Source organism: Pichia kudriavzevii, chromosome 3 (assembly GCF_003054445.1).
Source record: "Pichia kudriavzevii chromosome 3, complete sequence".
NCBI classification, from domain to species: Eukaryota; Fungi; Ascomycota; class Pichiomycetes; order Pichiales; family Pichiaceae; genus Pichia; species Pichia kudriavzevii.
The window spans coordinates 319,879-334,227 of NC_042508.1; the positions used below are offsets into that span (position 1 = coordinate 319,879).

At 41.0% G+C, this 14,349-nt stretch overlaps 7 protein-coding genes across 7 annotated transcripts; 4 read left to right on the top strand and 3 right to left on the bottom strand.

The window, feature by feature from the left end:
• Window positions 1–81: 81 nt before the first annotated feature.
• C5L36_0C01510 (uncharacterized protein) lies at window positions 82–1,551 on the bottom strand (the record flags this gene model as incomplete). Its single annotated transcript, XM_029465820.1, has 1 exon — window positions 82–1,551. The coding sequence occupies one exon, from the start codon at window positions 1,549–1,551 to the stop codon at window positions 82–84; it is 1,470 nt and encodes a 489-aa protein (XP_029321680.1).
• Window positions 1,552–2,664: 1,113 nt separating this feature from the next.
• Window positions 2,665–4,428, top strand: C5L36_0C01520 (uncharacterized protein; the record flags this gene model as incomplete). The annotated part of the gene is made up of 1 exon (XM_029465821.1): window positions 2,665–4,428. One exon carries the CDS (start codon window positions 2,665–2,667, stop codon window positions 4,426–4,428), a length of 1,764 nt encoding a protein of 587 aa, XP_029321681.1.
• Window positions 4,429–4,962: 534 nt separating this feature from the next.
• On the bottom strand, window positions 4,963–5,904 carry C5L36_0C01530 (uncharacterized protein; the record flags this gene model as incomplete). Its single annotated transcript, XM_029465822.1, has 1 exon — window positions 4,963–5,904. The coding sequence occupies one exon, from the start codon at window positions 5,902–5,904 to the stop codon at window positions 4,963–4,965; it is 942 nt and encodes a 313-aa protein (XP_029321682.1).
• A 24-nt stretch (window positions 5,905–5,928) lies between these two features.
• On the top strand, window positions 5,929–6,402 carry C5L36_0C01540 (uncharacterized protein; the record flags this gene model as incomplete). The annotated part of the gene is made up of 1 exon (XM_029465823.1): window positions 5,929–6,402. The coding sequence occupies one exon, from the start codon at window positions 5,929–5,931 to the stop codon at window positions 6,400–6,402; it is 474 nt and encodes a 157-aa protein (XP_029321683.1).
• A 267-nt stretch (window positions 6,403–6,669) lies between these two features.
• Window positions 6,670–8,700, top strand: C5L36_0C01550 (uncharacterized protein; the record flags this gene model as incomplete). The annotated part of the gene is made up of 1 exon (XM_029465824.1): window positions 6,670–8,700. The coding sequence occupies one exon, from the start codon at window positions 6,670–6,672 to the stop codon at window positions 8,698–8,700; it is 2,031 nt and encodes a 676-aa protein (XP_029321684.1).
• A 413-nt stretch (window positions 8,701–9,113) lies between these two features.
• On the top strand, window positions 9,114–10,085 carry C5L36_0C01560 (uncharacterized protein; the record flags this gene model as incomplete). The annotated part of the gene is made up of 1 exon (XM_029465825.1): window positions 9,114–10,085. One exon carries the CDS (start codon window positions 9,114–9,116, stop codon window positions 10,083–10,085), a length of 972 nt encoding a protein of 323 aa, XP_029321685.1.
• Window positions 10,086–10,190: 105 nt separating this feature from the next.
• C5L36_0C01570 (uncharacterized protein) lies at window positions 10,191–13,919 on the bottom strand (the record flags this gene model as incomplete). Its single annotated transcript, XM_029465826.1, has 1 exon — window positions 10,191–13,919. The coding sequence occupies one exon, from the start codon at window positions 13,917–13,919 to the stop codon at window positions 10,191–10,193; it is 3,729 nt and encodes a 1,242-aa protein (XP_029321686.1).
• Window positions 13,920–14,349: the final 430 nt, after the last annotated feature.

Genomic DNA, 14,349 nt, shown 5'->3' on the forward strand with positions numbered 1-14,349 from the left:
TAGAGGGAAGGGGGTCGTTCCCTCAACAGGCGGGATCGTGCTTTACAAGGGCCTCTTCTCTCTGTTCTGCGAAATGGCAATTTAGTTGGATTTGGACATCTGTTCCTTTTCGGTTTTAGCCAAGTATTCCAGTTGTCTCGAGTAGGTATTACCATTGGCGCCCGAATCCTTAATAACGGCGACTCTCAACGTCGATAACAAGTTATGGGCAGCGTTGGAATGGGCATAAACACCTCCATTGAATGCCACCGTAGCATCTTTACCATAGGAGGTACGAACTAATGCCTGACCACCTGGATGTTCAGTAATAAAAGAGGAACAGTCATGGACAATGCCAGAGATAATAATGTAACCCTTCTTTTGTGCAGCCTTTTCCTTAAATTCTTCCTTTGTCCAAATTGGCAAGTCTGCAATTTGAGGACCCCAGTTTAATTTGGATCTCATTTCGTCAAGTTTCTTCTGCTTCTGTTGAAGTATTCCTTGATCAATGGCATTTTGAGAAAACTTCTTCAAATTGTACGCAAGTCCAACCTTGGATGCACACCAAATCAAAATCTTGGTTGGATCGTATTGGTACCATTTAAGGGCATTTCTATAATCCGAAGGGAACTCATGATGAAAGTTATGATAACCTTCACCAAAAGTGACCAAAGCCGTCAAGAAATGGTCTCTTGGGGTTCTTCTGTCATCAAATGGTTGCTCACCAATCCAGTGGGCTAGAGAGTTCACACAAAATGTAGCTTGTTGAATAGCAGAAGATTTTAAGAGACCTGCATAAATCAAGCCCCCCCAGAAATCGTTCCATAAATAGTGGGATAATAAAGCAGGGACCACCAGACCCATAATCAACATGATAGATAAGTAGTGTCTATGTTGGACTCTGACAATCCAGTCGTCAACTAAATCGGAAATGTCTGCTCTTGCCTTATATTTAGGATTAGGAACCAACAACATCCATCCAATATGGGAATACCAGAATCCCTTTCTTGCATCGTATGGATCACGGTCGGTATCGGTATATCTATGATGGATCCGATGAGAATGACCCCACCATTTGATGGAACCTTCAATAGCAGCGGCACCAAAGAGAGCAAAGACAATCTTTAATGGATCCTTTGCATCATAAGCACGATGAGACCATAGTCTGTGGTAACCAGCAGTGATGGACAACCCACTCAATGAAAAGAGAATAACACCTAAAGTGACTGTTTGGATAGTTGGCTTAATTTGGAAATAAATTGCACCTGCAATTGCAAATAAAGGAAATGCAACAACAAGGTACAAGTTCAGCCAGTTGATTTTTTGGAAAAAAGTATCAAAGGACCAATCTTTCTCCGAGATGTGTTGTTCCTTCTCATACTTGACCCTTAGTTCAGAGTCCCTTTTCAAAACTTCGGCAACCGAATCCCGAGCCAATTCTTCTGCTGTCACAGTAGTCATAGCCTTTGTACCCATCAGACGGCCTCCAATACCTGAGGCGACAATTCTCTTGACCGGTTTATTTGTGCCGGCTGCAACGGCATTAGCCTGTGTGATATCAACACTGTCCATTATAAAACCTTCGACAATCGATGATCAATAATCAATAGACAAATATAAAAGCAAAGGAGAAAATGGAAATAACAGACAACAACAACCAAATACCTCTATCGACTTGAAGTGTAGTATGAATTAAAAGAGTAGATAGTTGATGGTATACACTGCCAAACCAAGCTTTTTTTCTTTTTTTTCAAACCTTTAAAATTAAAAGGAAAAATCGTTAAAATGGTTTGACAAATTATGTGGCTAAGCCATTGGTATATATAGTTCCTATTTGTATATGTGGAAATCATATGCCTATCGATTTCGCCCCTACCCAAACATTTTTTTTTGGCACTTTCCCAATGGTGCGAAATCCCAACAAAATTTCACCGATACACGAAAAGGGAAAAAAAAAAAAAAGAAACAGCCCGAAATTGGCGTGTTCAACATACAACAATTTACTGCATTTTCGCATTGTGCAATAGAGGTCAAAGATAATAAAAAAAATACACGCGTCGCGTCGATTTTAGATGATAATTATTTCTTGGTTGGGAGAGTTGACGCATCGGTTTTTTTTATCCTAAAAAGGCAAAACCAAAAAAGGAAAGATTTGTCTTGCGCAAAGTGTTTTGCGTGCGCCACATCCATCACGTGTGCGGTTTGCATTTTTCAAAATTGAAGAGAGGAAAATAGAAACAGCAAAGATGCAAAAAAAAAAAAATAAAAAAAATGACCTCTTCATGACATCACCTGTCCCAAACCCCATTTTATTTCTATTCCGGTTTCTCCCTTGTTCTTTGTAGGAGTTGCATGTTTCCATATAACTCTGTGGAGTCTGTCATTGTAGCGGGATTTATATAGATATATCTGCCCCCCCCTCTTCCTTTCCTATCATCTTTATCTCTCCACTCAACTACTCCGCTGTATCTTAAAAACTATACTGGACCCACCAATCTCCTTTTCTTTCTCTGTGTCTGTGTCTATTATAAAACCTCACTTCTTTCTTTAGACTCTATTGTTTGGTAAATCATCAGGTTGTCTCCTTTTCACCAACGCTACAAACTTTAAATCAGAACTTTATTTTATTCTTGCCAACCAACCACAAGTTTTTTACAACATCATTGTGTCACATTTAATCTTATTATGCCCATCATTGTTTGCGGTTCTTTGAATCACGATCTAGTCACACACACTTCTGTCTTCCCGCAACAGGGAGAAACCGTCACGGGAAACTCGTTTCAATCCCATTTGGGCGGTAAGGGTCTCAACGAGGCGGTTGCCTGTGCAAAACTCAAGTCCCCAAGTGACAAGTTCTCTGTCAAGTTATTTGGCGCCTTGGGAGACGATCCCGTGGCCGACGAATTTGTTCGGTATTTGACCAATGTCGGCGTTAAGACGGACCTTATCAGTAAGATCAAGGGGCAAGTCACAGGGACTGCCACCATCATTGTTGAGGACAATGTGAATGCCGAAAATCGGATTATTGTTGTCTCTGGTGCAAATGGCAAATTCACCCCTTCAAGGGAGGAATTGGATGCTGTTTTTAAAATGTCAAATATGCAGGAGTTGCAGTCTAGTATTGAAAATGTAGACATTCCATCTCATGTCCATTCCCATAGCACAAAGCCTCCATTCAACGAGCCAATTGCAAAGACTCTCGACGTTAGTCCTCATCCGCCTTCCAACATTCACTCTCATGGATCAATGTCAAGTTTAAATAGATCAAATGGCTCTGAATCGGGTTTGAATGGATTGGTTTTGAAAAATGGCCAGTTGATCCATGAATGGTCGGCGTCTGGTACTAACTTGGCCCAACAAGGCCAATTGCAAAACCAATCGGGAATAAGTTTACATTCTCATGCAACAAGACCAAGAAATGAAAGTGTGTCTTCAAATTCATCTCTTGGCTCGCATAAATTCAATGACATTCAAGTATCCAAAATCACAGGCTCGGTAAATCATAATGATCAAATGTTACCTTCTAATTTACATGCACATTCCTCTTCGGCGAAAATGGATACCTTAACGTATCCTTCTCCAAAACCGTCTGCAATTGATTTACAAAATGCAGCAATTGCATTGGCTTCCAAACAACCAGTACCTAATAGATCTGGCTCCAACCTGAACTTGACTGCACAGGCGAGGTTGGCTAATGTCTCGTTTTCACTAGGCGGGTCAAGTGCTCATCCTTCAAATGTATCTTTAAGTCCATCGCAGACTTATTTGAGCAACATTCGAAACCCAGTGCCAAATTCAAAACCAGTGGTTGACGATTTGAAGTATTACCTCGTTATACAAAATGAGATTCCTAATCCACATACCATTATTGATTACGTATCAAAGAATTATACCAATGTCCAGATTATGTACAACCCATCTCCGTTACCGAACGCCAAAGATGGATACAACTCGTCGTTTTTGGACTCGTTGCTCCATTCCACCTTTGTTGTCATGAATGAGCACGAATTAGCCAACATTGTGGCCAACTTCCATCCTAATCCAGCAAGTGAGCCAATGACTGTGTTGAAGAATGTCAGTAATTACGAGCCAAGCAGTGAGTTTGAGCTTGATGGTTTTGTGAAGCAGTTGACCAAGCTCAAGAGTTTCCTAACGAAGCCAAATGTTATTGTCACGCTTGGCGAGGCGGGCATCCTCTACTCGATTGGCGGACAGTTTACGTACGCGTATGTTCCCTCGGAGGAAGTTGACGAGGACGACATTGTCGACACCACCGGTGCTGGAGACACGTTTCTAGGCGCAGTCACCACGTGTCTATATAGGGGGGAAAGTTTGGAGTCTGCCATCAAGTTTGCCGCTAGGGCGTCGGCAGAAACTATCAAGAAGAGCGGTGCAGCAGAGGCCATGCCAAGATATGGCGACGTTGAAAGAAGAGGATGGGTTTTATAAAGTAAATGTGTATTTTATGTCTACATAATATTTGAAAATAGAAGAAATAATTATTGACAGAGAGGTTGACCACTGTTTTCTGTTTCTCTTGAACTGATAGTTCAACCAATAACTTCCGAATTAGGAAGTTGCGTTGCGTTGCGCGTATTCTTGTTTTCCTGTTCAATTCATACCGTAAGCCAAGGGTTTTTCCCCATGGATAATTTAATATTATTTACATAAATTTCTGCCATTAAGAAAAAAAGAAGGTAGTTGTAGGCATGTTTCAGTAAATTTGGAATCGTCTCTATACTTAACAGACCATTTATCATAGTCACTGTTTGTAAATGAGCATCCACCAATTCATGTTCCATGTTCTGCTACAAATTGCACCTTCATCACCTTTCCAAAAGAAGTGATTTGATGACATGTCTGGGGCGCGACATGGTTGAATGTTGTACTCAAAATATATGAAATTTCACAATAAGATTGTAGGTGTTGCGATAAGAAGACCTTTAATTTTGAAGATATACAGTGTACAAGGATATGAGGCAACTAGGGGTTATTAAGAATGGAGGATAGCGGTGGGAGGGCTGTAGTATTCTTTTCTGCCGGGAGCGGATGTATCTGTGGGGAGAGTTGGGTGTGTTGGGTGTGTTGGGGGAGTTGTGGGGAGTGAGGTGACTGAGGGGGACTGTGTAAGGGGGAGTTTGGGATGGAAGTTGTTAGGGGGGTTTGCTGGTGAAACGTTAATGAAGGAGGGACGGCGAAGGAGAGGGAAGCCACTGAAGATGGGGATTTAAAGGAAGGTAGAGAGGGCAATGATAAAGGGGGTGGCAAAGTTGTCATTTCGGATATTCTGTCTATGGAGGGTAAAGAATGAGGCTGAGAAGGCTGGAAGTAAGTTGATAGGCTCGGCAGAGACTTGACGTAGGCCAAGGATGCCGAAGATGATGTTGAAGTTTGGTTTGAGTTAGAGTTTGACCTCGATAGTATTGGCGACAGTGGTAGGGGGAGATTTTGTGAGAGTTTGTTGATGTTTTCCAACTCTTTAGTTGCAGCGGATGCTAGCATATTAATGGAAGTTGAATTTGACAATGGGTTTAACATTGAATTTGTTGCTGAATTTGTTGCTGAATTTGTTGCTGAATTTATCGTTGACATAGAGGCCGGATTAGACGTGCAAGTGAAGGAAGCGGTGAGTTTCTTTTGATGACGAGACTGTTTCAGCCTTGAGGATGATGCCGATTTCTTTAGAGCTGCCAAGTTTGACGTTGATTTCGAATGGGCAGTGTTTGCCCTAGAGAGTGGATTTGAATGGATCCTTGAGTGTCTTGTCAATTCGTCCGATCTAGAGAATCGTTTGAAGCAGCCGGGGAAGTTACATTGATGGGGTTTCTCCCCCGTATGCGTTCTGATGTGCCGTGTCTGGTGTTCCAGCCTGTGGAACCGTTTCTCGCATAGCGGACATTTGTACGGTCTGTCTGTTGAAGGCATTCTAATTCTATCCTATTCTATCCAATGATATCCTATTCTTTTCTTTCCTGGTGTTTTGTACTGTATTCTCTTGTGCTGTATCTTTGCGTATCCGGCTCGCTCCTGTCTGTGTGCACAAGACCGAAGACACTGTGCTGTAGTGGAATGGAGGGGGGGGGGGGGGGAGGGAACTATGGAGAGCCAGAGATATCCCAATCACATATACAGATAACTCAAAAATTGTACTTTACACAGTGTAATATGCACATATTATATTCCAGCACCCGCAAACAGTGGGGAAAATCAAGAGGTGATGGGGGTTTACCCCGGAAAATAGTACAACCGACCGAAATCTCGGGAAAGGGGGAAATTGGAACAGTGGGCGATTCTCTCTTTCTCCCTCGTTTGATCCGTCTGTTTCTCTACAATGGGCTGGAAGAGGAGGCGACAAGGAAAATGAGATTTTTTTTTTTCCCAGTCTTCAAAACGGAATTTCGTCGCCCGTTTCGCGGTTGTTGATTTTTTTACCATTTTTTTTTTTTTTTGTTTTTCGCTCTTTATTATATTGTCGAATACAGTCACGAGGAGAAATTTACTGAGGGCGAGGGCGAGGGGGGGAGGAAATTCAGTCATTGGAATTTTCTATATTTAAAGTTAACAAGTGCTCTTTATTTGGTGAGTGGTTTCTATATAAACTAAATTAGGTTAGTTGAGCTGAGCTTAAATTTATTACAATTCATTTCATTTCATTAATCCTACCAATCCAATCCACAGTAGAAGTACAACATGTCGGACATCACCACCAAGGCAGTCAACACGATCCGTGTGTTAGCGGCAGACGTTGTTGCAAAGGCGAATTCCGGGCATCCAGGTGCCCCAATGGGAATGGCTCCAGCAGCTCATGTTTTATTTTCCCAATTAAAGACTAATCCAAAGAATCCAGAATGGATCAACAGAGACCGGTTTGTGCTCTCCAATGGCCATGCGGTTGCATTATTGTACGTTATGCTGCATCTCTCCGGGTACCCTATTTCTATGGAGGATTTGAAACAGTTTAGACAGTTGGATTCAAAGACTCCTGGCCATCCAGAGAGTGAGACTGTTGGTGTTGACGTCACTACAGGTCCATTAGGTCAAGGTATCTCCAATGCCGTTGGTCTGGCCATTGCGCAGGCGAATTTCGGCGCAACCTACAACAAACCGGGCTACACCATCTCAAATAACTACACATACACGTTTTTCGGTGACGGTTGTATGATGGAAGGTGTTGCCTCTGAGGCAGCATCTCTTGCTGGCCATTTACAGTTGGGCAACTTGATTGCCTTTTATGATGATAACAAGATCTCAATTGATGGTTCCACCAATATGGCCTTCACCGAGGATGTTTCCAAGAGGTTAGAATCTTACGGTTGGGAAGTTATTGAAGTTAAGGATGCAGACACTGATTTTGATGCCCTGGCTCTTGCCATTGAAAAGGCAAAGTCCAACAAGAACCAACCATCTTGTATTAGAATGTCCACTACCATTGGTTATGGTTCCTTGAAGCAGGGAACTGCCGGTGTCCATGGTTCTCCATTAAAGGCAGACGACATTGCCCAATTGAAGGAGAAATGGGGGTTTGATCCTGCAAAGTCATTTAATGTCGAAGATGATGTCTATGATTATTGGAAGTCTGTTGCTGCTAGGGGGGAAGAGGAAAATAGAAAATGGGATTCTCTCTTTGAAGCTTATTCAAAGGAGTACCCTAAGGAAGCCGAAGAAATCAAGAGGAGAGTCTCTTATAAGTTACCACAAGGTTGGGAGAAGGTCTTACCAACTTACACCAAGGATGATAAACCTCTTGCATCAAGAAAATTATCAGAAATTGTCCTGGGTAAAATCGAAGAATCTTTACCTGAACTAATTGGTGGTTCAGCGGATTTGACTCCTTCCAACTTGACCAGATGGGGTGGTGCAGTTGATTTCCAACCTCCTCAAACCGGATTGGGAGATTATGCCGGCAGATACATCAGATTTGGTGTTAGAGAACACGGTATGGGTGCAATCATGAATGGTATTGCAGCATACGGTGCTAACTACAAGCCTTATGGTGGTACCTTTTTGAACTTTGTCTCTTATGCTGCCGGTGCAGTTAGATTATCTGCATTGTCGGGCCACCCTGTCATTTGGGTTGCTACTCATGACTCTATTGGTTTGGGTGAAGACGGTCCAACCCATCAACCAATTGAAACCTTGGCTCACTTTAGAGCTACTCCAAACTTGATGGTCTGGAGACCAGCAGATGGTAATGAAGTTTCTGCAGCTTATAAGGTTGCCCTGGAATCTCTTGCAACTCCTTCCATCATTGCATTGACCAGACAAAACTTGCCACAATTGGAAAACTCCTCTATTGAAAAGGCAACTAAAGGTGGTTACATCTTAAACGACATTGATAATGCCAAGTTGATTATTGCCGCAACAGGTTCCGAAGTTTCCCTTGCAGTTGAAGCTGCTGACAAATTAACCAGTGAGGGCATTCCAACCAAGGTTGTCTCTGTTCCAGACTTCTACACCTTTGACAAGCAATCCCACGAGTACAAGATGTCTGTCTTCCCGCACGGCATTCCAGTTGTTTCTCTCGAAGTTATGTCATCCTTTGGTTGGTCCAAATATGCTCATGCACATATTTCATTAGACAGATTTGGTGCATCTGCTCCAGCTGATAAATTGTTTGAAAAGTTTGGTTTCACCAAGGACGTTGTTGCTGACAAGGCAAAGAAGGTGGTCTCGTATTACGCGGGCAAGGAGGTCTTGTCCCAATTGGAAACTCCTTTTTAAATCTAATAGTTTAATCACAGCTTATAGTCTATTATAGTTTTCTTTTTTAAACATTGTTGTATTTTGTCCCCCCCCCTCTAATTGATGATGATTATCCTATAAGAATCCAATAAAACGATGGAAACTAATACTTTCTCCTTTGTCATGTGGTCTTTAGTATTTCTTGAACATTGGCTCTGATTTCTCGACTTTATAGTCCTATTAAAATCTCTGTTAGTTCTCGATCGTTGTATCTCGTTTCTTGTCTCTTTGGTGGATGATTTTGCGTGCGAACATGTTTTTTTCCCTTTCTCTCACCATCATCGTGTAGTTCTTGTCACCATCCCCCCACCCCTTCCTTCTCTCATTGATTCTATAAGAGCTTATCCACAGAGGTGCAGTAACGAGGTAGTTTAACCTTCGAGTGGATCAAAATGTCACACATGAAATCAAATGCTCAAACAGCTAGAAACAAGGCCCGGTTGATGGAACTGCTCAAGGACCCGTCAAATAAACACTGTGCGGACTGCAAGGTTTCCAAAAATCCACGTTGGGCATCGTGGAATCTAGGACTCTTCATTTGCATCAGATGTAGTGGAATCCACCGGAGCTTGGGCACACACATAACACGGGTGAAATCTGTCGATTTGGACTCGTGGACGGACGAACAGACGGAGTCCATGTGTAACTGGGGGAACTCCAAGGCCAACCAGTATTGGGAGGCTAAGTTAAATGATGGGAGGGGTGACTACGTTCCAGTGGAGGGGAAGGTTGAGAGCTTTGTAAGAACCAAGTACGTGTTGGGCAAATGGAAAGCAGATGGTGAGAGAAACCCAGACAGGTTCAGCTCTAACAATGGTACTGCTGCACGTACAAATATAACTTCAAGTACTAATGCAAGCACAAATATCAGTACCAGTACCACCAAGAGTTCGAGTTTAGGTAGCCCATTGGATGACTCAATTAACTCGCTGTTAGACATTGCTCCAACACCAACAGCCCAAAGTGTCGAGAGCGCCCATTCGAATCCAGTGTCGTTGCATTCAATGTCTTCCCTCAACACTTCCACACATTCGATCAATCGATCAAAGACAAACCCAACAATCTCATTACTTGAACAACAACCACCTTTAAGATCACACTCCAGGAATGAAAATAAATACAACAACAACGGCAACAGCAACAACAGGCACGAATTGAAGAAGAGTATTTTGAGCCTGTACTCTACGCCGACTCCTTCTCAGAGTAACGTTTCGTTAACCAACAACTCGCCAGTCTCAGTGCCATCTACAGCTACTAGCAGTGCCAATGTAAATACTGCTAATTCCAACATTTGGAACACACCAGCAATTGCTACATCAAAAACTTATGTCCCCGAAGACCCTTTTAAAAATGTATGGAATTGACACATATAAAAATAGATTGATTTATCATAGTCGTGTACACACACACACGCCCTCATCTCTTCATACAAACCTATGTTTATATACATACACATATCCGTATAATTCTTAATAGCCTACCCTGCTTCTCATTTCGACGATTCTTTTGTCAATCAGCGCTGTTGGTCGTTCCATCATTGAGGATATCTTCTCTCTCATTTCATCGGGCATGTCCAAAAACAATTCCACTAAATCACCATCAATACATGCTCGCCTTGGAACATAATAGCTTCTAAATTTAAGCACGTCTCTTTCTATTAGAAAATCTCCATTTTCATCTAAGGTGTTTCTTATTAGCTTTTCCAATTCCTTGAAAAAATTGATCTCCTTGACCGTTTTTAACGTATGAAGTGAGCCAATTGTACCATTGATTCCACCGTAGACCACCACCTCTTCACCACCGATGCCTATCTGTTTCTTCATCAGGGAGGTAATCGTGTCACCAATATAGAAACTCGATAGAAGGCCAAGTTTTGGATTGACATTATTCCTTAGTGTTGTAATTGTGCCAAATTTGTCGCCCAACATAATTGTATCATGATCAAGAACAACTGAACGGGTAACATGTCGATAAATCATGTCATCAAATGTTAGGCTGAATTTGTTCCGTGTACTGTCATATGTAAAGACATAGACACTGGTTCTGATATCACTAACAAAAACTCTAAATCCACTGGATTTTATATCTACTATATCCTTGATTTCATAACTATCCATTTTTAGACCACCTTTCCGCAGTAACTGCAACTTACCTAGTTGATAAAGCCCTAATTCATCACCAAATCCAAACAGCACCAATCCTTGGAATGGATGGATGGCAAGCACTGGCTTTGGAAATTCTTGTTTATACACAAAATCCAAGCTTCCGTCTTCCAAGATTTGGTAAACTCTAACAAATGTATTCTTGTAGTCACTAGGTGATCGGAAGTTAGCTATCGTAGTAACAAAGAGATAGTCACCGATATCACCATTCCTCTCCATCGTTGCAATACCTGCACGATATGCCCCCTCATTGTTTGTTAGCTCAATTGTTTGACCAATTGCACCTTTTTCTGAAGAAAATACGTGAATACATGACGCACTACTATCAGGACTAGTCGGGTACCCACATTGTTGGAATTTCAGCAACTCATCGTTTTCCTCAGTATGATACAAAGTAATCTCATCGGCACCAGGATCACCTCTATCGTTGCTGGAGGAGGCAATTTGCGTATCAGTACATGCAATGTAGGTCATTTTTGTTTTTTCATGCTCTATACATGCCCTTGGTGTGTATCTTAGGTTGATGGATTCTATATTCTCCATTGACCTTAATGTATTTATCACCGCATCTTGACAGCCTTCGCCGGAGGTATCAACAACATTCAACTCTGGCATACTTGCAATTGTTAAGCGACCGGCATGTGTTAACAAAAGTCCTTGTGGAACATCCGCAGAATGTAATGATGCTATGCACCCATAGATTTTCGCATATTCTGCTACTTCATCATTTTCATTTTCATCTTCTTCCTCGGGCTCAATAAACTTCTCAGGCATAGGTAACGAAATTAGTTTTATGTCACCGTGATCTTCTGGAACAACAATAAAAGATATCTTGGAGTTTATTAATGTCAGTGTTGTAACCTCACGATTTTTGTTCGTTACTTTTACAGGGAATAATCTGAGCGGTGCATGTAAAATGAATTTTTTCTTCATACTTACCAATGTACCATCTTCAAGTACAGAGTATCTCATATAGTTACCGTTTCTTAATCCAACATGTACAAATGTAGTCAGTGTTCCATCAACGCTTCCACGACTGCAAAATGTTGTTATCAGTAATGATGACGCAACTGATTCCAGCCTTTCTACGGTCGTAGTCTCAAGCATATGTCTGGGATCCGTAGATAAAACATGTAATGTACAATCCTTGCAGGTGACCACAATAAACGGTGCAAACTTTTTGCCTTGCGGGATATCACCAATTACAACGCCAATAATGGAAGAGTTGAACTCCTTATGGACTTTGTTTTCACAAAGTGTATTATCTTCCAGTGTTTGAAAATATACTACATCACCGTTACTCAAGCCCAAAACAACCTGTGTGTTTGTACAGGATGAAGACAGCACTTCCACATTAGGAGGAGGATTCCAATCAAGCGATTTAACTGGTTCGTCGTGTGTATCATAGAAGACCTGCTTGAAACCGGTAGCATGGATTTGTACAATTGATGAATCCCCAATTTGTTGAATGTTCAATGTCGTTATTGTATCTATGAATCCGGAATTTTCAGCTTCCTCAACTTCATCACCGATTCGTAGAATAATCGATCCATCAAAAAAAGAGAGAATGATAAATTTATCGTAATCGTCAGAGTTGTGAATCCTAGTTGTAAATGCACCTAAAATCTTAGACGGCAAATCTTGTGTAACAATCTCAGATAATTGGATACTATTGTGTAAGATCTTAACTGCAGAGTTTGCTTTTGAGCCAGTGAGTGAATACAATTCAGGCAAGTTGTTGATGAAGTCACCGTCGGACAGCTTCATTTCCACCATTGGATGAAGCATTGTATTTGAATTAACCAAAACTATGTTTTCCAAGCTCTTAGTTTCAAAAACGAGATTCTTCACTTCTTCTTCCATTACTGATAGCTCGTCAGGGTAATCTTGCGAGTTCCATTCATTATCATCACCATCACCTAACTTTTCAAATTGGTAAACATGTCGGTCCCCTGCCTCACAATCAGCCAGAAGAAATCCACTCTTCAAAATAAGCAAGGATTTACAGACAGGAATGGTATCAAAATATTTAACTGTGATAGATGTCACCATACCTGGTCCGCTTTCCCTTTCATCCATAATATCAAAACTACGTTCTTGCGGAGATAAAAAATCGACGATTATTTTGAAGATATCACCAAACTGATTTTGAGCTAAACAGAAAAACCCATTTTTCATTTTATGGACAACACTGGCCACTATAAAAGATCTCAAGTTACTGTTACCAGCTCTTGTAGGTATTGGGACATAATGAGTAGGCTTGAAAGGACATTTGTATTGAATCATTCCTTCAGAACATAGAAATATCCCACTTGGGCCATGAACTCCACCGGGTACAGGAATTATATGATTAGAAGAGTGTCTAATTGTCTCAGATTCGAGTAACATCACATGGTTTAATCCTAGGTCGAATTCATAATAGTTCAGCAACTTTTGTGTAGGAGATGAGTATTCAGTCTCTATTGTTGCAAAAATAGGATTCTCTAAACCTGTGTCCATCGCTTTCATGTCAAAAGTCAACACATCACTCCTATTCATTTCAATTGGTGAATTGACGTGCACAAGATTACTTTCACCATTTTGTAATATTGTAAAGACAAGTTTTGTACGTTCAATCGCTCCAAGCATTACTGCACGTCCTCTTAGGTCAGAAGCAATGTATTCAATTGGAGAGGTTCTTCGAACACCAGTTTTGTAGAATATTTCATTTTTCAGGGTATGAAATTTATTTTTATTTGCAAGATACTCAACTATAGTGAGCGCACCTGCGTCGGAAACCAAAAGAATCAAGTCCTTAGATGAAGTGGGGTAAACAGCTATATTTGTAATATTTGCAAATGCATTTTGAAACAAAGCTTTCTTGAATGCTTTTGTGCCTTTGTCAAATTTCCATAATTGTAATGATGTTTGGGTTGCAATAACAACTTCCTGTGATTTTTGCAATCCTGAAAAGTTACCAATAATCGAACCAACGGACCCACTCTGTTGCTTCAAAGTGAGGTGATATAACGAGAAATCTGGGTTTATATCTGCCATTAGTTTCTTGACTCTTTATTTTTGGTCAAACTATTAAAATGTAAAATAGTTGATTTTGGTGATAAACTTCAAAAACTATTCATCTACTATGCAAATTTTATAGTTCAAACGCGATCAAATAAAAACTTTAGATGTTTTCATTTCATGTTTACTTTGTTTCCATCAGAGCCATCAGTCATTTTAATCTAGTTGAGAAGTTTTCCCTAAACACGTTTGCTGCAATATGGATTTAGGTAAAACTAAACAACAGACCAGACGCACTGCAGTAGTTGAAAGAATAGAGAAAAAATCTGCTGATACTTTTAATCGGAGTATCACAAGTGCAGACGACTCTGTCAGTGAAAGTGGAGGTGATTCATCTGAATCTGAAGAGGAGAACGGGGAAATAGAACATCCAGATCATAATGAACATGATGGAGGGGAAGAGGAA